The sequence below is a fragment of the Lathamus discolor genome, chromosome 2 (assembly GCF_037157495.1).
Source record: "Lathamus discolor isolate bLatDis1 chromosome 2, bLatDis1.hap1, whole genome shotgun sequence".
Taxonomy (NCBI): Eukaryota; Metazoa; Chordata; class Aves; order Psittaciformes; family Psittacidae; genus Lathamus; species Lathamus discolor.
Genome location: NC_088885.1, coordinates 19,435,955 through 19,456,614, shown reverse-complemented (window position 1 = coordinate 19,456,614; position 20,660 = coordinate 19,435,955). Strand labels below are relative to the sequence as shown.

General features: G+C 41.4%; 2 protein-coding genes across 2 annotated transcripts in view; one reads left to right on the top strand and one right to left on the bottom strand.

Annotated features, from left to right (window-relative positions):
- Positions 1-3,016: 3,016 nt before the first annotated feature.
- LOC136008540 (basic proline-rich protein-like) lies at positions 3,017-20,476 on the bottom strand. Its single transcript, XM_065667966.1, has 4 exons — positions 20,372-20,476; positions 13,952-13,997; positions 4,109-4,807; positions 3,017-3,801 (listed from the first exon to the last, which is right to left on the bottom strand). The coding sequence occupies exons 1-4, from the start codon at positions 20,474-20,476 to the stop codon at positions 3,017-3,019; spliced, it is 1,635 nt and encodes a 544-aa protein (XP_065524038.1).
- The window catches only part of SATB1 (SATB homeobox 1), a 92,609-nt gene continuing 75,872 nt past the window's right edge, over positions 3,924-20,660 (top strand). The window contains exon 1 of the mRNA XM_065666035.1: positions 3,924-4,209. The gene's annotated coding sequence lies outside the window, so the exon portion shown is untranslated. The remainder of the gene's footprint in view (positions 4,210-20,660) is intronic.

Genomic DNA, 20,660 nt, shown 5'->3' with positions numbered 1-20,660 from the left:
AGCAATCATATGAAGTGCTAGATGGCATTTAGTGTTTTTCACTGCTATAGCATTAGCCATGTACTACAAGCTGAAAAAAAACATACTTGATAAGGTACATATTACTTAGGAATGACCTAAGTATCTGAGTATTACTGAGAGTTCTGTTGATCATTTATAATTTAAGGAAGAAGGTGGCCTTCTCTATCAACACTGGGTCAACATAGCTCTCAAGTATGCACGTGTTCATGTAGTGTGTCTTCTTAGTAATGAACATTTCAATTCAAGCCCCAGTTAACACCAGACACAGAAAAAACCCAACCCACATGTACTTATTTGGTTCCTGGATCTATGTGGATACTTTTAACCCCACTCTACTCCTCGTTTCACTTCCCACCCTTCTTTACTCATGTCTAAACATCAAGATATTTACATGTCTGAAAGGAACTGGAAGGCATCTGTGATATTTCCCAGAGGATCCAGTATCTCTTCTCACACAAAAGCGTATTTCCACATCAGTATATCACAGTAGCACTTCAATAAGGGACACCTCAGGAAGGGCCTCTGACATAGTTTCAACTAGCAGATTCACCACTTTCACTACCTCACTTGAAAGAGAAACACTGGAACAGAAATAATTCCAGTTAATACCGTCCTTCACTTTAGTTGGTTATGCCTGTAGTCCCTATAGAATGGGTCATCAGTAAGATGGTCTTTGAATAAATGTACTCCTACATATTTTTCAAAGTCCCTAAAAGTCGTGGGACTTTGAAATCGTGGATTTCTGGTATTCCTTGGCAGGCTCTAAATCGACAAATTCATGAGTGGCTTACTGTGATTCATATGCCACTTTCATTTTTGGCAGGTAATGCTAATGGTATTGGAGAATGATTATTTGAGTGAGATTGCACCCACTTCCCTCAAACCAGGACTCTAAAAAAGCTCAGAATGTAGCTGTCAGAATAAATACATAAAAATATATGTGAACATTTATTCTGTATAGGGTTTTGACTGTACAATCCCAGCCATTAGGGATGAGCAGGATGAGCAGGACTTTCTGTAGTTCCTGTAGAAGGTTGGGCAAGCAAACATCTGGGGGTGGACATTCAGGAAGAGGAAATATCTGTGTGTCAGTAATAAGAAAGTTATATTGTACACCTGCTTTTTAGGCATGCCATTTGTGCTCAGTCATCCCATAATACAGCTTTGATGACATGCCACGCTAAAAGGCAGGCAGTATACGTCTTTCCTCATTGACATGAATGACACAACTTGGTAAAACTCACTGCTTAATGCTATATATTGTAACTCTCAAACACAGTATATGGTTGCCCTGTATGTTTTCAATGCTTAAACACGTTAAGTATTTTGATACTGAAAGTGCTGAAGGAGCATTGTGGCGAAAACTGATGCACACTAGGTAAGCAACAGCACCTTATTGATACTAATGCCGGACTTCTCACTATATTTTGTTGACACCATAACACCCAGCAAACACTGTTAACTGTAACCTAACAACAAGCAATTTGGTTCCCATTACTGCTCACAATCTCATATTAAATATTTCTTGTTTCCACAGTATACTGCACTATGTTGTTGAAAAGCATCACCACACCTTTTTAAAAACCTGTATAAACCTTATCTTTAGAAAAGGTAATGTGATATGAAAAAAGGTGTGTGCATTTTGACTAATATACAAAATTCATGAAAAATAAAGTTTACATTAAATTGCCTTTTCAAAGATGCTTTTTCCATAGTGCACTTTAGAATCTTTAAGAGGGAGCTCAGTCTAAATTCAGTTCCAGTCCTGGATCTACTCTTAAATCCATGCGTGGCCTCGGGCAAATGTGTTAATTTTCCTGTTTCAGTTTCCCTGCCTTTAAAGTGGGGATAATGCGACTAACCCAAATAGCTTAGCTGCAATTTATAAGAATGAGTAACTTGATTATTAGATTTCTGAGACATGAAACATGATTATTATTAGGACTTACTGACCAGTCAGTCAAGAAGAGTCTGATACAGACAAAGAAGATGGGTCTTTGACAAAAGAAGGGTACTGGTTAGTCAGAGTAGCTGTGCAAGGAGGCTGCTCTAGGGAGCCAAGAGTTGGACCTACAAAACTGAGAATGCCCTCTTTGTATTTACTTTCTATTTATTACCCCGTGGTACCTGAAGACTGTAAAAAACTAAGTCCTCTCTGAGAAATTAATAGGTCCAAAGCACTACAACAAATCAGCTGCAGGCAAATAAATTTTTATCTGTGTAAGAGATCTGTATGTTATTTTCTAGTGCAAATGTCGTAATTGATTAAAGACACAGCATTTCTGCTTAAAATGAGTAGTGGATGATACGTTTTAAAGGGAGAAAAAGTCAGAGGCCTGATATCATGGAGATAATGAGGAAAAATAATTTCTGGTGTTGCTGCAGAATTTGGTACTCAGCATATTGGGTCCTAATTTACACCACTGTACACTGAATAAATCCATGTGCCGTTTAATAACTATGACAAAAAAACACTCCCTACTGGCAAGGTCAACATTATTAATTATTATTCCTATTATTAACCTTTGGGCTTGTGTATCCTCCATGGATTAATGATTATTCACTAACTGTACTACAAGGTTGCACTTTCTAATAGCAATTAATAGAAGGGCATACCACTGGTTAACTAGGAAAAGCACTGACATATCAACTTCATGGTCTTCGTCCTGTTTCTGAGACATGCAAAGTTGCCTGGAGGAATTGTACCTGTCAGTTTCCATAGCTGAAACAGGAAATCTGCCTTAAAGTCAAGACAAAATAAAACGGAGAATGAACTGACATCCGGGGTCCCCTCTCCTCTCAGTCTCCTAGTAAATAAGAAGCAGCCTCAGCTTTCACGGAAACATGCACTCATTGCCAGGATCACTCTCCAGGAACTCCACTTCCAAATCCTGCAGCAGCGAAGATGGGAAAGAAGGTCTTAAAAACAAAAGCAGAGAGAACAAGTCCCTCCCCAAGGAGAAGTTACACGGATAAAGGCAATTCTCAAACAGCGTTACTGAGGAGCACGTGGTGCCAGGTGAAGCACCAGGAGAGACAATCGTGGGGGGGATGAGCGGCGGCACCGGGCCCCGACGGGGCACCCATGCGGTGGCAGGAGGGCGGGCAGTCGTCCCCGGGGGATGCCTACCCTCGCCCTGGCCACCCTGTCCCGCGGAAGCCGCCAGCGCGGCTGCGGAGCTTCTGCCTCAGCTGCCTTAAAAGGCCGGTGGCCGTGGGGCGCTGCCTGCCTCGGAGCAGCGGCGGGGGTCGGGGGGGGGGGGGGTGCCGCGGGGGCAGGTGTGGGAATAAAGGAGCGAGGAAACGACGAAGGGAAGAGGGAACGCGGGGGAGCGGGAGGGGATCGGGGGGCGCGGTACGCGGGGAACGCAGTGAGGGCCGTAGCGGAGCTCTGGTCCCTCTCGCAGGGCGGGGGGGGTGGGCAGAGATGGATGCACCCCGCCACCCGACCCGGCACTTCCACCTCGTCAGCCCCACCGCCACATACAGTCATACACACACACAGCCGCCCCTCGGTTTGCCCACCCACCCCCCCGTAGAGCCCCGCTGCCGCGCAGGCAGGAGGCAGCAAACACGGAGCTGGCGGCGATGCAGGGCGCGGATTCCCCCCCCCCCCGCCGCCACCGCAGCCGGTCCCTCGCCACCGCCGCCGCACTGCCCCGACGGCCCCGCCGGGCCTTCCCCAGGGGCAGAGCGCACCTCCCCGCCCGAGGGGCCGAAAGAGGCGGGGAGGCGGGGGGGCAGATACACCACAGACACACACAGGCACAGCCGCGCACACTGACACACAGAGGCAGGGCTGCCCCACGCCGGTACCTTGCTGCCCGGGTGTTTTCCGTCCGGGCTCCTCCTTGCTGAGGCAGCTCGGGAGCGGAGCCGAGCGGGCGGGTGTGTGTGTCTGTGTGTGTGCGTGTGTGTGCGCGCGTGCATGCCCGTGTGTGCGCGCGCGCGCGTGTGTGTGTATGTGCGTGTGTGCGTGTGTGTGTGTGTGTGTGCGTGTGTGTGTGAGTGCGAGAGCGAGCGAGAGCGACTCTCCCCCTTCCCCCTCCCCCTCCTCCTCCTCGCTCTCCTTCCTTTAAACGCCCACTCCTGATGGGTGAAAAGACAACTTGAACTTCAGTGCAATTAACTTCGCCGGCGCCTCGGAAGCCGGAGGTGTCGCCGGCCTCGCCCGCTGCGCTCCCATGAGTGAGTCGGTCCCGCTCCTTCGGCGTCGCTCCTCGGGGACGGGGTGGGGGGACACGGGGGCCGTGCCGGGGCCCCCCGCCGCGGTGATTTACTGAGGCCGGCGGTGCTGACCTCCGGGCGGCCGGAGGCGCGGAGCTCCGCCGGGCGCTGCCGCTGCCGGAGCTTCCCGGCCAGCGCAGGCTCACACCTGCCGCCGCGCTGCTGCCGGCCGCCGGCCCCGCTTCGCTCCCTTGCCCGCCGCCGCCACCTCGCCCGATACCGGCGCGGGTGGGAGAGGCGGGTGGACCAGGGCAGAGGGAAAAGAAGGGAAAACTAAAGTTTGGCAAAGTTTGGCCAGCCCGGCGGCGGCGGGCCCGGGGCGGTGGCACCCGGACAGCGGGGGGCGCGGGGCGAGGCTGCGGGCCGGAGCGGCGAACGGGGGGGGGCGCTGGGAGGAGGGCGGTGCGGTGGCGCTTCCGCGGGGCGCGGGGGTTGCTCGGGGGGCGGCGGCGGGGGCTCTCCTGTGGCGGCGAGTGGCACGTTCCCCCCGCTCCCCAGCCGCGGCGCGACCCGGCGGTGCCGCTGCCGCGGGGAGCGGTGCCAGGAGCGCGCCTGTGTGCTCCAGGATTTTATGGGGGTTTGTATTTTCCGCTCCGTCTCCAAAAGCGGCAGCCGAGGTTTTGTTCGAACTGCCGTCCTTTTGTCGCCGTCGCCGCTGGCTGCCCCAGGGAGCGCTCCTGACAGGCACCTGCCCGGTCCAGAGTTTTCCTCTGCCTGTCTCCAGGCTTCCCTGACTGCGAGAGAAACTTCGCTAAAATGCAAGTTTGATGAAATAGTTTGCACCGGCTCCTAGGCTGCGATGAGTTCGAACTGACGAAAGCTCTCCGCTGGTTTTCGTCGGTCCAAGTGAGCGCAGCGCTTCTGTGAAAATAATTCGCAAACTCAGATGCAGAGGAGCCAGGGTGTGTGATCTGGTAGTGCCCTTTCATTCTGGTCCATGCTGCTTGGGTGGGAGCGAGCAGCAGTCCCTGATTTCTACTTTATATTATTTTGGTACCGTGCATTCGTATATTTGTCTGCTGTAGTCTGCTGGCAAACATTAGCATTCAAGCTTACATTTTTGACAAATGTGCAGACAGGAATAGCATGAATAGGCATCTTAAATATTAACAACCTAAGCATCTGTTGTGAAACAAATTTAATATATTTACTCTGTTTTTCTCACATTGTTAGGAAAGGTTACAATAAGTGTAAAATTTCAGCTGCAGTTAGCACAAGGAATGCTTGGATATTTCACTATCTCTTAAAGCATTTAACACAATCACCAGATAGAAATGTGTCAAATCAGGCGCACTATTCAAAAACAACTCGAAGCAGTAAGCGTAGAGTGTAAAGACATGAATGTAGGATGTTCTCTGCAATTTCTATCTCCTAATTACTCGGCAGCACTATTTGTAGGATTTGAGACTGCTCTTTTCAGTCCCGTATTCCTATATGCTCTTTAGTGTATTTATACATACGCTCATTTTCTAATTCATTTTCTATTTGAGGTTGTCACTTGGTATTACCTTGCTTTTCAAGCTGAAGCGATGGTTTGCACAGAAATGTGTAATAACGTGGAGTAGGTAACAAAACAGGCAGAAAATGCAACGTGTTCACATATAAGCATGCGTCTGAACAGATAGCACACGCACATAATAAGGCAATAGAAGAGAAATTAAAACACTGTCTAGTATGCTATGTATGCCCACTCTTGAGTACAAACAGCTAGTGGAAAAGAAACAACTGACTCCAAGGAATTCCTCTGTCCCTGGAATAAAACTGTTCTGACTAGAACAAGAGCACAGAAGAGTAAAGTCTCCAAAAAGACTGTAGAGTTATTTCAGGAATCAGTGCATTCCTTCCCTTTTTCCCACAAGTTCAAATATGTAATAAATAAGTCTTTTGTATGCAAAAGAGTTTACTGGAACAAAAAATATTTAAATGGAATGCTTTTTGTGCGTACACTTTGAAAAACTGGCCGTTTCCTTTTTATATTCTTTGTTCTTAATACTTTAAATAGGAAAGTAACTCTCGCAGTCAGTCCTCTCCTGTTATTTCAAACACACGCATGAATCCTAACCTGCTGCTGTGCACCTCTGAGAAGGCACAATACAGCAGACAGAGATGATCTGTAAATTGCTAATGGGACATAGTGCTGTGGCAGAATGAGAAGCAGAGAGGGTCTGCCACAGTAGCCCTAGCCTGCAGCGTAGGCCCAGCAGGTCATCCGGGGAGCACCTGCCCTCTGGTTGCCGTGCTTCCCAAGACAAGGCAGTGCAGGCAGGGCCAGCCCTGCCTGCAGCCTTGCCAGCATCCCATGGACATCACTGCCACACTCAGCTCTGCCGGGAACGCAAGCACGTCCACACTTTCAGCACGGAAACCTTTTCAGAGTAGGAAAGTCCTGAATAAGCACTAACATCCCACATTTCATGGGATAGAGGAGGGTTTAAACTGCCATTTAGAAGATCATTGGCCAAAGTCTTGTGGTTTTGGGGAAAAAAGCCCCAACAAATCTTTTAATTGCATTTACTACTCAATTTTTGGAAGTATTGTCACCTTTTAATTGTCACCTATGTTTTAATCTAAGCATTGTCAGATAAATGTGAAATTCTTCTTAAGGTTTTCATCTGAATTTGGGGAAAATTTTTTATTAGTAAAATAGTTTATAATTTTTGTATATAAATGTATATTAAAAGTTGATTTCTGAATGAAAACTGGAGAAAACATGACTTCTGAAATGTTTTAGTCATATTTCTAGGAACTATGCTATTTTAATATAGATACTACTGAAGCATTTTATTGCCTTCTTCTATATAACTGCCATTGCTCTCTCTCTAGATATATTTATATATATCCAGTGAAGCCACAAACTTTCCTTCTATAACAGTTTAAACACATCTGGCACATTTTACTTTCTTATAATTTATGTTAATAGATGTAGAGTGTATATACAATCTTCTCAGAAATCATTTCTTTTTCCAAAGGGGACTTTTTTACTTTCAGTGAGGGAATATATTTATAAGAACAAAATAACTCAAAGTATAGGCAATTCTATATATCATTTTATTTTCTGTTATATTAGGTTGATTATATAAAGCTTTCATTTAGAGCAATGGGATGATGAAATTACAGAGGAGTGATTGGCTTTTGTTTTTTCGAATGGTTCAAGTTGAGGGCTGCAAAAATGAATGTTTTTGGTAAAGTTCTTTGAGTACATAATATTTTTCATAGAATTCTGACAAATTAATTTAATAGAAAAGCCACAAGTCTCTTAGCACAGGAGGCTATATTTTCAGGTAAAATGGAAGTCCTGCTTTTGCCATTATAGGCATCAGGCTTCAGTAATCTGCTCCTCTTGTGGAATGAACACTTTCTACTTAAAGCTATCATGCACCTACTGTTTATTTACGCTACATTAAACTGACAGCACGGCAATCAGAGGAAAAATATGACTTACTTTCCTGAAGTAAACACCGGTTTATAGGTTAGTGCATGTATTTATATTCTTGTTGCCACTAAATAATGGCTGTCTCCTTTTTAATATCTACCTGTGGTGTTACCCAGGGCAGCCGGCTCTTCCTTGTTTATAATGAGGAAAAAAAAAGGAAAGGGGGATGAGGAAGAAAAGAAAGTTGTGTTATCATTCTACTCCAAGAGGAACTTAATAGAAAAGTGACTCGGTATTCCTTTCTGTGGCATGCAGGAGCCAGTTTTAAAGACATAGTATTCAGTTTTACTGGGTGTATTTGAATTGCATCTCAAACAGGGAAAACAGAATTCCTTAACAGTATTTGTCTATCCAAGTCACTGAAATTGTATATTCAGGCAATGGCAGATTAAGGGCAGAAGCATTTTATTAATAACTGAAAGCACATATGTGTGTGTGATGAAAAATGTTCTGCAAATCTGTCACTATGCAATCAAGTGCGTTTTTTAAACTTTAGTTGTCACAAAGTTGCTACTGATTCTAAAAAAAAAATAAAAATAAAACAGTTTGACGGTTAAAGAGTAACTTACAGTTCTTATTGCTTGTTATACTGAAATTTTGCAACTTTATAAAGTCCATGTCAGAAAACCCTGTTGATGTTACTTTTAATCTTGGACTATTGCGTCCAAGTAGCTGGCATTTGTACTGAAGATCACCACAGTCAGAATAACCCACAGTTTGCAGAAAGCTTCCCCAAATTCTCCATCAGAAGATTCCATTAATAACCCCTACCTGAGAGGTCCATTTTTGCCTCAGCTTCTGAAATTACCATATTTAACATTAAGCTAGCTCGTGTGTTAGTTCCCATGTCAGCGGTACCCTGAACTCCAAACAGCCCCAACCACAACTTGTAACTGTTACTTCAGAAAGGATATACTATAATGTGCCCTTCAAAACTGTAGGTGTTTGTGAACACTTGCCATCCTGTGGTGTCTACGCTTACCACAGTTATCTCCAACACTTCGTTACTTAATTGATATCCATTTTGTTGCTTTGCAAATGTCGGCATTCAGATGGTCTCTGCACTGCGTTGCTCTCAGTAGGTATAAATCTTAGATATTCATTTTAAAGAGACTTGCTAGTACTGCGCTTTTTCATCTGTTATGATCTGGACCTCAAGCCCTGTATCAGCTGTACTTTACTCTTAACCTGTGTAAATCTGGTGCAGTGTAGTAGGAATGTCATAGTAATAATAGAGTGCAGTAGCAGAGTGTAGTAATATACCTCAGGCACCGTCTGAATTGTAAATATCTCCTAAACTTGTTGGGCTTGACTTTCCTCGCATTCACGCTGGTGTATCACTGCAGAGATTGGTAGACCTCTGTTTTTACAGTTCTTATAGGGGATCAGTGTTAGGTGCTCAGACACACTGGGGGGTACAGCAGCTTTTAGTACTTTTAGCTATTTATTTAGAATACCAATACGCAGTGATCTCTTTGGAGACTGATGGGTTCAAACTTAAACAGGGGGAGTTTAGATTGGATATAAGGAAGAAATTCTTTACTGTAAGGGTGGTGAGGCACTGGATTGGGTTGCCCAGGGAAGTTGTAAATACTCCATACCTGGCAGTGTCCAAGGCCAGGTTGGACAGAGCCTTGGGTGACATGGTTTAGTGTGAGGTGTCCCTGCCCATGGCAGGGGGGTTGGAACTTGATGATCTTAAGGTCCTTTCCAACCCTCACTATTCTATGATTCTATGATTTTCCCATGAGACTGTGTGCATTTGTGTACGCTGGGATTAGAATAGGTCGTAAGAAGGCTTCCTTTCACCAGCTCTTCTTTCACTCTCTGAGCAGTTGTAAAGCATCGTTGGAAAGACATCTCCACAGACAAGAATTAGCTCTTGCCACTTCAGGCTTCTCTGTTGTGAACGGTGGGTTAGACAGGCAGAAGAGTCTGATGGCCTGCAGCTGGATCTCAGTCACCCAGCTACACCAGGGTGCAGACATCGGGATGGGCCATGTGTTGATTGTGTTGGCCTCGCATAATTCCTAGTGACTACCTGCTCTTTCCCTTGGCACATTGTGACATGATATGACCTGAGGAGAGAAGGGAGGTGCTTTAAACCTCGAGTGCATCTCATCTTCTCAGAATCCTGCTCTGACAGGATTTATTTGGCCAGCAGCAATCATTTGTGTGTTGTTCCACTTGCTGCTCACTAGAAGTGATGATGCACTCATATCACATACACCTGTAATCTTTTTTTTTTGTGTGTCTGGACTCCTGATTCTGGTTTCAGCCCTGACAAAAATGTGATCTTGGATAAATAACTGACCATGCCGTCTTTGCAGTCATTAATGTAGATTTTGAAAATGCTCAGCACTCACAACTTTGTATGAAAAAAATAAAGATGCAGCACATAATCCCTCTATAAATGCGGCCTTAATATGCCCCCAGTTTATTTACTCAGCTATGAAATTAGTAATATATATGTTTCACAGAACATTGAAGGATGAAGTAATTCTTTATCTTTGTAAATCACTCCTACAGTGAAAAACATTGTACAGCACAAATACAAAGAATTTCTGCTCTGAACTCGTACCCACATGCAAAAGTGCAACAGAGGCGGTAGCTTTTCAGTAGCTGCACTTAGAATATATATGTTTGTAACAGCTAGGTAATTAAAAACATTTTCAATGACCAGGAGAAGAATCCTAAGCATAACGCATGCCTGATATTCCCAATTGTAACGTGTTAAATGAAAGACAGAAAGAGAGGAGGGGAGAGAGAGTGGGAGAGGGAGGACGTGCACGCAAACTCACAGAAAGACCAAAGGCAAAAAACGAAGTGGTGAGAAATTGCAGAGTGAGTTTTAAAATGTTTATAATCAAAGTCTAAATTAATATTTTTGTGGAGAGCTGTATTAGAAAGATTTTATATCATTAATGCTTTTCATCATAGGTGGGCTTCCTTGATAAATGTAAGAAGTCTCAAGAATAATTAAAGGCATCTTAAAACTTAAAAAAAATTGACAGTTTTAGCTTCTAAGGATTCATTGTAATATAATAATACTGTATGCGTTTTAGTGTTACTTTGGCACTAGACATTTAATTACAGTCTTTGTGAGACATGTTATCTGTATAGTAACCAGTGCATAAAAAGAATGATATATACTTTTACATACAAGCTCTTGCTTGCCAGCTTTCTTTTCAAGATTATAGATTAAGATCTCCAATCCAGAATGTTAATGTCTTCAATGAAAACAACTTAATTTTACACAATTTTCAAGAGGAATGGGGCATTTACTGTAATAGTATTTCTTCTGTAGTTAAACTTGAAGTGCTGTTCAGCTTTTTTTTTTCAGTGTTTCTTTGCTTGTTCAAGGGATAGATTTTAGAATACCAAATGAAAAAGCATGTTTAAGTTGTATATTGAGAAACAAGATTAAAAAGAAATACCTAAGAGTAGTTTGGTGGGGTTTTCACATGTACAGTTTAATGTTTAGAGTAAATCTGGAGCTCGCCTTTCCTATCTTCAGATATTGAATATTGCATGAAATATGTTCTGGATACTGCAAATTTACAGCATCTGTAACCTGCTCCACACATCACTGTGGAAAAGTGAGTATATTTGCAAAAAAAATCAGGGACATAAAATTACAGTTTTTCTCTTGCTACACTTGCGGATTCCTGTAATTGTGAAGCTTGTGAGAAGTGCTGCTCTTCCATGTACTGGACTTCCCACAGTTCCCCATGTTTTGAACTGCGGTCATTGCAGGATGAAGCATAAGGGGAACTGCATCCAGCTTTTTAGAGCAGAGCTTTGCAACTGATCACATGTATGTCCCCTTTTGGGTTTTGTTTTTCACTTCTTACCTAGCAGCACTGTGCAGGAAGGGTACAATACTGGTGCGGAGCCCCTAGTTTCAGTATGCTTTGTAAGAAAAACAGTAAAGTCAATCAATCAGTATCAGTCTTTGTCCCATTGACTGTATTTTGACTTTCTCTTTCTTTCTTTTTTCCTTCACTTGACTTGCTGAATACCATAATCTTTTTGGCCATTCCTGAAGAATTTTGTTACAATCTTTATCAGATAAAGGATGTAATAATTTTATGATACCATTTTTATGTTTGAGACTTGTGATTCCAATACTTTCTTTATTTGGACTGCATGTCCTACAAGAAGCTAACTACTGCATTGCCACTTAAAATGATAATTAGGATACTCGTATGTGTAGTTACTATCTTGTAAGCATTCCAGAAGAATTTTGTACACACCATGCAAGAAAATTGAACCAGTACCATTTTTTATGTGTGTCATGATGACAGATATGCCTTAAGAAGCATTATACTGTCTGATAAATTGCATTTCCAAGCAATATTTCACATAGGTTCTGTCTCTTTAAAAATGCAGTCTCCTCTATTTGCCCTATTAATTGTTGATATGTTGCCATCCACGAGACAAAAATTAGAGCTGTAATTAAATAATCATGTGATGCTCCTTAGTGCCAGTGAGAGCAAACTCATTTTTCCAGGCCCTGATGGTCACTGATTATTGTATTACTACTGGCTTGCTTTATTTTTTTTTTAATGGCTCTATATTGCTGGGTTACCTAACCACTGCCCTTCTTTTCAAAATTAAAGGAATTGAAGAACATTAAGTCACTTAATTGGCCCATGGTCTACAGGGACACAAAGTAGTCATACCTTCTCTGCTTTTTGGTCACTCAATTGGTTCTACTGGGAGAACTACATCAGTGGTGTGGTTGCGTGCCATTTAATTTACACTGGTGTTTTGGCTGGGATGGATGCATATAGGGAATGCCAGGAGAATTACAAAAGGAGCAGGGTATTAAAATTCAGAAATGATTAAAATTGAAATAAAAGGATGCTGCTTCTTTGCCAGTACTCTGGCAGTCATAATGACACATAGAGATTAGTTTCCACCTTCATCTTTTCCTTCTTTCTCATTTCCTCTTGTTTATTGTTGACACATTTTCCTTATGTCTCTGCTTCTCAGTGCTTTTTTTCACTGTTAGATATTCCTACTTTTTCTCTTTCCTTAAGCATGGAGAAGCTTACTTAACCTTATTATAACAATAACAGAATAGGTTATTAATATTTAATATGCACATGATTAAAATTTCTCTCTTAAACATAGGTCAGCTCTATTATTAACTGACATGTTATTTTTCATTAAAAAATTTTTATTCTGCCCTTACGGTTTCTCAAACACCCTTTACTTTGGTGGTGATTTATCACATAATGTTTAGAAAACTGTGTTAGGCTAGTGAAAAAAAAGAACTTACCAGTCATGGATAATCAATTATGCATGAATTCAGATATAACAGATGGAAACTGGTGAGTTAAAGTTTCTCTTTAGCTTCATGATTTTTTTGTTTTGTTTTTGTGACACCTGTCTCTTATGTATAGATAAACATCTAACATAGCATACTGCTTTTCATGCATCTTTGTGTTTTTTTGCTTCTGGGGTTTGGGTTTTTTTGTTTCTTTTTGGTTTTGTCGGTGTGGCATAAACTCATTTTCCCCTGTTTATAGCTTACTATTTTTAATTTGTTTGTCTGTGAGCATTCTATACTGCTTCCCTTTTCTAGGGCTAAATTGCCCTGTGATGAAGCCAGCATTTAATCTTCTAATAAATTACACAATGTCATTTAACCTCAAAATTGTGTCACCAGGATATTTTAAATTCTATGCGTTCTCTTCTGCCTTCAGTTGCTCCTGGCCTATAGTGTTATAATATTAAAGCAACAGGGTAGACTGTGGCTGTGCATATGTATTCATATATGCATATATGCACATTCTTGTGATTGTGATACTTATATAGGCGTTCCCTCCAAAGGCATTAATTAAATTTCTTTCAATCATTTGACAATGAAGCAGATTGCTTTACTGCTTTTTATTAAAAAGTTCAGTATGGACTGGGCATAATATTTCATTTGGACATGGAAAGATTTTCACAGACCTAAATTAAGAAAAAAGAATTATAACCCTTTGTGATATGCCCACAGCAACAACCAGTTGGTATTAAGGAAAAAAAGAGAGAAATATGTTTTCTGTCTCTTTTCACACAAAAATATGTAAAAGTGCTCTAAGCACGGGCTTAGATGTGAGATGACAGGGCCTTTGTCTAGTTTGTTCATGGCAGTGTGCTGAGGGACTCCTGTATTTGAAGGTGTCCCGTGTTTCAGCAACAGGGCTAAGTTGATTTGGACATTACTCTTCTATGGTTGCAATAATTTTGAGCATTTCTTCACCTGGCTCCACCTACCTTCGAAGCGGAACATTTTCAGATGTGGTGCGGGGTTATTTTCCATCTGTATACCAATAAAAGAAAAATTACTTGAGAGAATGCACCGCAGCTTTTTCATGGCAGAATACTTCAGAATTTCTCGTGAGCATCTTACCTACGGTTGTGAAGCAAAAAATTCTAACACAGGAAAGAGTTTGTAGTACAACCTGGCAGAAGCAAATTATATAGAGGAGATCCTAAGGAAATTAACATGGACAATGTGAAAATAATTAGTTTCAAATGTTATTTCTTCTATCGCAGTTGAAGCTCAGCTGTGAAACTTCATGTGCATGCCTCAGTTTCTTCTTACCTGGCTTTTCTTATCTCGACATAAAATACAAACTTTTCACCCAAATTTTCTTATTTAATGCGGAAAGTAATTTTTACACACCTATTCAGTCATCTCCTTCCAGTGTTTTCATGAGTATAAATGAACTGTCCAAAATACTAACTTAATTTTGACCTAAAAATACTATATTCTGGTGGGTTCCCAACTGCTGCTCTCTCTCTGCTTGTTTCAGTTGTAGCCACTTAGCAGGAAATCTATAAAAGTAGTTGTTTTACTTGGAGTAACATTTTGAAGTGACTTGGTTTTGGCTTATGTTTGCATTTAAACTAAGTGCACTCCAACACATGTAAAAGTGACCTTTATCTCAGTGACACTGCATATTCTATACCTTTTTATGTTATTGCCTGAATATTAACAGGTACCTTGTTTCTTAAAAGAACTGTGAATATTAGCAGCTAATTGCTGCTGAAAAGAACTGTGAAAGACTCATTCACTTTGTCTTTGTTATTGTGGAATCATTTCAGTTTGAGATTGGAAGGAGCCCTAGAAGAAAAAGAGAATTCGGCCAAACCCACCAACTTTCAATTTGTTTTACACCAAAACCGCACATTTTGCATGTATTTTATGTACAATGAATATTGACTCCTGCCACGTTTGACCATAATTAGAGGCACAGTTTTACTTAAAAGGTTTTGAACCTTAGAAAATGTGTAGCAGAACCTGGGCAGAGTTCTGAGTTAACAGTGAAACTGGAAACAGGACATTTCATGTGGTTTTGGGTTTCATAATGAAAGTTTGACATAGTTCAAGTCATCAATCAGTTCTAACCATTTTCTTAGACCTAAACTCTTCCATGTTTTCAATTTTTGTCAGTAGATTTTGTTCATATTATCAGGTGAAAGAAAAAGATAATTGTCCTGTTGATCAAGTATTCCTATGTAAGAAGTCACTGCGGTTTGAGCTTGATGGCATAAGCATCTAAGCTCTAGCTAATAATGCCGGAATAATCCTCTGTAGTGCTAAGCACAATAGTTCAGACTGTTTTCTACCATAATGTGCAGCTTTGCTTCGGCTGCGTGAAATTCATCCTCACCTAGAATTGTTGGATCAAATTAGAGAAAAAATGCAGTGGGTGGAGTGGTAGAGTCAGGAAAGGGAAGAGAAGCAGAATCAGTCAACAACATTACAAACCACCTTGGAGATAACATGGTGTATCTCTGTTTTAACAAGCAAAAATAACTGAAACTACAGATTTATATGTCTGGGGATCATGGTTTACACACAAATTAATAGAGCTTCTACTTGCACACATCCCTAAAATAACCCATTTACCAACTGACTCTTCTTTTAGGTAACAATTATTCGCCTGTCTCATGCCTAGGAGTTATCTAGTGCTATGATGATCAGGGTTTTAACAGGAACTGCACTTATTTCATCTCCCCATGTCCCACATTAAATATCTTTGTATGATAGGCCTAAAAATTATACCTTTGGGGAGAAAGCTGTGAAATTAGTGACCTGCTGAACATATACTTAAGACACAGGTAACTTGGCTGGTCCTGAGATGCCAGCTTTACTCCTTTCTTCCAGCTGCCTAATTGCAATAAATACTGTTATATAAAGTTCTATTCCTTCTTTTTCGTTTGTTCTTTTTTGTGGCAGAACAAAGAACTGTAGCTGCCACATGGAAATTACGAGCAGGACTTACCAAGTATCTAGTCTACTGTTAGGGGTGAAAGAGGATATGGTCCACATCTACAAAATACTTTTTTTTAAAGTTTAAGGTTTCGATTCGAAGTAGTTCTGAAATCCACAGTCATAAAAAATATTGTCTTATATTTAATAATGTATGGATAGTGTCTGTGGTAGTTGCAATGCCAGTATGTTTAGGAAGTGAACCCCACTTGTCCACATAGCAGGTAGAGACTGTGCAACCACAGATTAAGATTTATGTGATTAATCTATTAATATTTGTTGCTGTGATCTTTTATGGGGAAGTGGACACCCATCTATTAGACTTTCAACCAGTTAGGATTTCTTGTGGCAGCCAGAGGTGAAAGACTTTCTGTTCTCATTAGCGGTCTTGTTCTCCCTTTAGTTCATCATACCAAACAGTTTTGTTGGGTTTTACTCCATAGTTTTCCTTCTGTGACTCATTTGGCACCAAGGGACAAACTAAAATGACTGCTGGGGCCACATCAGCAAATGTATGTATTTACTTCAGTTATACAAGCATCTTAGTCAAAATAGACATACAGCTATGAAAGGGACTTATGCAAAATGGTGCAGTAGTTTGACTAAAAGTAACTTGTTTTATCCAGAACCACATTTTGCATATTCTTATTCAACTCCTTTCAAAAAAAAAGATTACGTGATTGAAATACACTGCAGAAAATGTTTGCGGGAGTAAACGAGCCTCGTCACAGAGGCAATCAATAGGGAGATGTCTGTTTGTATATGATTTTACATATCTGCAAGCTAGCTGAGACATCCAGCTACAAAATGCTGCACCATGGGACATTGTGTAGATATCTGATACTTTCCAAGGGATTTGGGGTCCATAAACTAATGAATGCACTACGTGTAGCCATATATGTAGGTTTTTCACCTCTGACGAATATGGTAAGGGTAATTTACTTCACTTAATAAGCAATTAAGTGCAGTTCAATACAGCTGACTATCGCAAGTTAAATATTCATTTTACGTAACTGTTTGAGGACATCGTGTGTGAGAGAACACAAACGAGCAGAAATTGCTCATGCAAAATGTGAGAGGGGACGACAGCTTGTGTGTGATGCCTTTCAGTGCTATGAATTTCATTTCATAGCACTTTTGCTTTTTGACAGGCATCCTATCCAGGCTGGGGCAGGTTGCAGTCAAAAAAAATAAATCTAGGTTGGTATGTAACTTCTGAGTTCAGCGTGGGGGATGTCACAGAACGCTGTGATTCACATCGGTGCGCATCGGATTCTTGGGTTGTATGTAAATTGAGGTTGCCGCAGTCAGGTTGGTTAAAGTGTTTGAACAGTGTCGGACAGCTATTGTTGTTCAGGGCAAAACAGAGGGGAAGTCAGTCTGAGGAGACAGTAAAACAACTTTAATCAGAGGTGCAAAACTTATACGGCTGTGGGACTGGGTCTGCATCGTAGTGGTGACTGTGCACAGATAGACAGCTGTGGGAAAGGACAGCGGGGCGCATCCTTCCCCTTAACCCTCACTTCTATCTAACCCAGGTGGCAATTAGGCACAAGCCCACTGGGAAGACATCCACCTTTTGGCCATAGATGTTTACCTTCAGACAGACAGGTATTTTCATTGCTTTGCTGCCCAGCAGTTACTGTTAGCCCTAGATGTGCACACATCACCCCTTGCAGTGGGAAATATTCATATCCCCACAAAAGTGAGTTTCCTGGCAGTCCCACTGCTGCTGCACAGCTCTGCATTACCTCCAGCATGGGCTGGGGCTCATGAGTTACCCAAATGGCCGCAGAGTTGTCAGAAGTACGTATGTATAAAACCCAATCAGCCTGATCTCCCCAAAGAAATCTGATAAAAGAATACACAGACGTGCTGGTTTTGCTCTGCTGCCAGGTCACTTCTGTTTGTGTTGCACAACAGCCAAGGCTCAAGATTTAGGCCCATATTTCCTAATTTATTTTGAACAAGAAAAGATTGGAATAGAGACCTTAGAAGGCACCGAGGCAGCATGCTACACTGGAGAATTTGTTTCGTTTTGCAGCTACTGAGACTGATACTCGAGAGTTAATTTACTGTGGGCTTAAAAAACGCAGTCCAACTTTTAAAGTATTTGTCTCATTTCAACACAACCTGCTGCAAAATACATTTATATATCATAAACACAGTGCAGCAACTTTATTAAGGATTAATAAGCTTTATTAAGCATATATTTGTCTGCTGAATGTGGACTAGAAGCTATGAAAAATGTGATGTTACCATTGCCGCATGTTTAAATGATTGCCTGCATATGTATCCATGACAATATCTATTCATCTTCTGTTCTTTATATATGTTTTTATTATAAATATCTTTATTCTAGTGGAACATTTTAATATCAAAGTTGACACAGTGAAGTGCAAATTGGAATAGGTCAAATGAAAATCAGATATCTGTATCTTGAATTTATTCCAAGTAGTTTGGTATTGATAAGAGATATCTGATTGTTGCCTATACGTCAAGACATAGCAGCCTTCAGTAACTCGTGCTTCTTAGTCAAAGCAAGGCTTCCATGCTCAACCTTTCAAGCCTGTAGTAAATACTTTATCAGGCATAAGTGGTGTAGGGGAATTAGATTAATCCATCTTGTAGGGAGTTTATAGTTTAGCACATATATGCAGTTTCAAGAAGAGTTGTTTTCCATAATCATGTAGCTCAAGCATAGGAAGCATATGCATGATTATATAATTAACAGAATATTTGTTTGTCAGTGTTTGGTTAGTGTGTGTAATAATATCATTATTAGGCCTTCTGTGCTCCTGTATTATCAGATTGTTATCTCCCTGCTCCTTTAATTCAGTGTCTCTGCTTTTTAGATTAATCACTTTATTTTAATCTGAACATTTTAAGGGTTGGGACTTTTTTGACCATGAAGAGAATGGTTTATGAACACCAAAGGTTATTTTAGAGCAGATTTAAGTGGTGCTGCTTCATTTGGGGTTTTGTTTATTTGTTTTCTGGTTCCCTCCTTTTTTTTTTTTTTTCCTATTTTTTCTTTTTTTCCTTTTTTTTTTTTGGCTATAGTCATATCTCTAACTCATTTTTACAAGGTGGTGTTTTAGTCCCAAACCTTGTTCCAAATCATATTTGTAAATATCTGCTCCATTCTAATCAGCTCCACATCTCTCAAAAATTACCTTCAATGCCCTCTCCCTCCATCAGGCTGCAGGCAACAGAGTGCCAGCTGAAACTCTCATCCTTCATGATTTTCCTCTGTAGTGGTCAGTCCTGCTCGCTGCTGAAGTTTACTTTATATCAGGCTCTCCTGAAGAGGATGAAAAATGATACAATGTGGACATTTTACTTGTGCTTGCAAAGTTTGAATTCAACTAGTTAACACCGGTTTTCCTCCAAATATTCGAACATACTGGGAAATAAACATTCCCTTTTTTCCTTTTTTTTTTTTTTTAATGTTTTTTTTTTTTTTTGTCAGAGGGACTGAATAATGCTCAATCTATCTTGTTGGAAAAAGATCGGTTTCTAAATAAACAACCTGATAAGCAGTTATCCCTTGATCGTACGGTTTAGAAGATGTCATCTACATTTTCCCTTGTTTTTCTTTGTGAAACATGTTTCTTGGGTTTTTTTTCCCCCTCCTTTTCAGCATTCTCGGTAACTATCTTAGTAACCTTTCTCAGGACACACGACATAGGTACAACTTTTTGTGTTTCCTATGTACGTGCCATCACCACTCACTCCGCTTTGAGTAACACTATTATGTAACAGCGGGTTCATTTTCCAGTGTTGCATTTCTTTGTTTCTGAGATTATAATCTATTTTGTACATTGATGAATGCGATAAATATTGCATGTATTTCACCCTATTACCATTTTCTTTTTTCCTGCATGCCCTCTATGCTTATTTTGATAAACATAAGCTTGTTTCTTTACCCAGTCCCACTGTATTCCTCTTCTTTTATAGTTAGTGATGTATGTGTAGTGATAATTTTGTTCTTCATAGATTTATTGATTCACCTTTTCTTTGTTCAGAGGCCGTGCTATTTTGTGTGTTACAGAACTGGTGTTCACTGGTGTGTATGTGCAGTTTGTTATGGGTATTTTTGTTGCTTTTTTGTTGTTTGCTTTTTTTAAAGTAACTACCCTAAACACTTTGGCTGTATGTCTGCCTGTGCAGTAAGTCACGTCTCCTGTGGCTGTTGATGCAGCTTTCCTTTTAGACATGGCATATTCAAACGCTACACATTTTATCAATAAAGTTTAATTTTTCTCTTATCTCGTAGCTTGTACAAACTTGTTGCGTTCAAGTTGGTCTCGTCGGGTTACTTTTTTTCCAGGTGCATGATGGGAAAAAAGTTATGTCTGTCTCGCAGTCGTTCGGTTTGTCAATAGTTACCACCTCCTGCTCACACCTCTTACGGGCGGTTTCACTCCCGCACTGCCGACACGCCGCGGCGACACTTTTGTGACATCCCGCGTCTGGAGTGATGGGGATCTCACCCTTGCGGACGCGGGGTGATGCATTACTGTCCCCTCGGGAATGCTGTCTGGCGAGCCGCGGCGCCCACCGCCTCACCCCGGCGGGGACTGCCCTCCGATGGACGGGCTCAGTTTCCCCCGACCTTTGCCGCACTTTCGAAGCGCGCCCGCTGCTTTCCTTCCATCACTGCGGGCACCGAAGGGAGTGGGACAGGAAAAGCCGCTCCCT

Bases quoted from the DNA above. Each gene is read 5' to 3' on its own strand.
- LOC136008540 (XM_065667966.1), bottom strand. From the start codon at position 20,476: ATGCATCACCCCGCGTCCGCAAGGGTGAGATCCCCATCACTCCAGACG. The intron at 4,808-13,951 runs GTAGGTGGAGCC...AAAATCCTGGAG, and splicing joins GAAAATGTTCCGCTTCGAAG to CACACAGGCGCGCTCCTGGC. The intron at 3,802-4,108 runs GTGGGCGTTTAA...TCTGTGTGTCAG, and splicing joins TGTCTTTTCACCCATCAGGA to TGTGCGCGGCTGTGCCTGTG.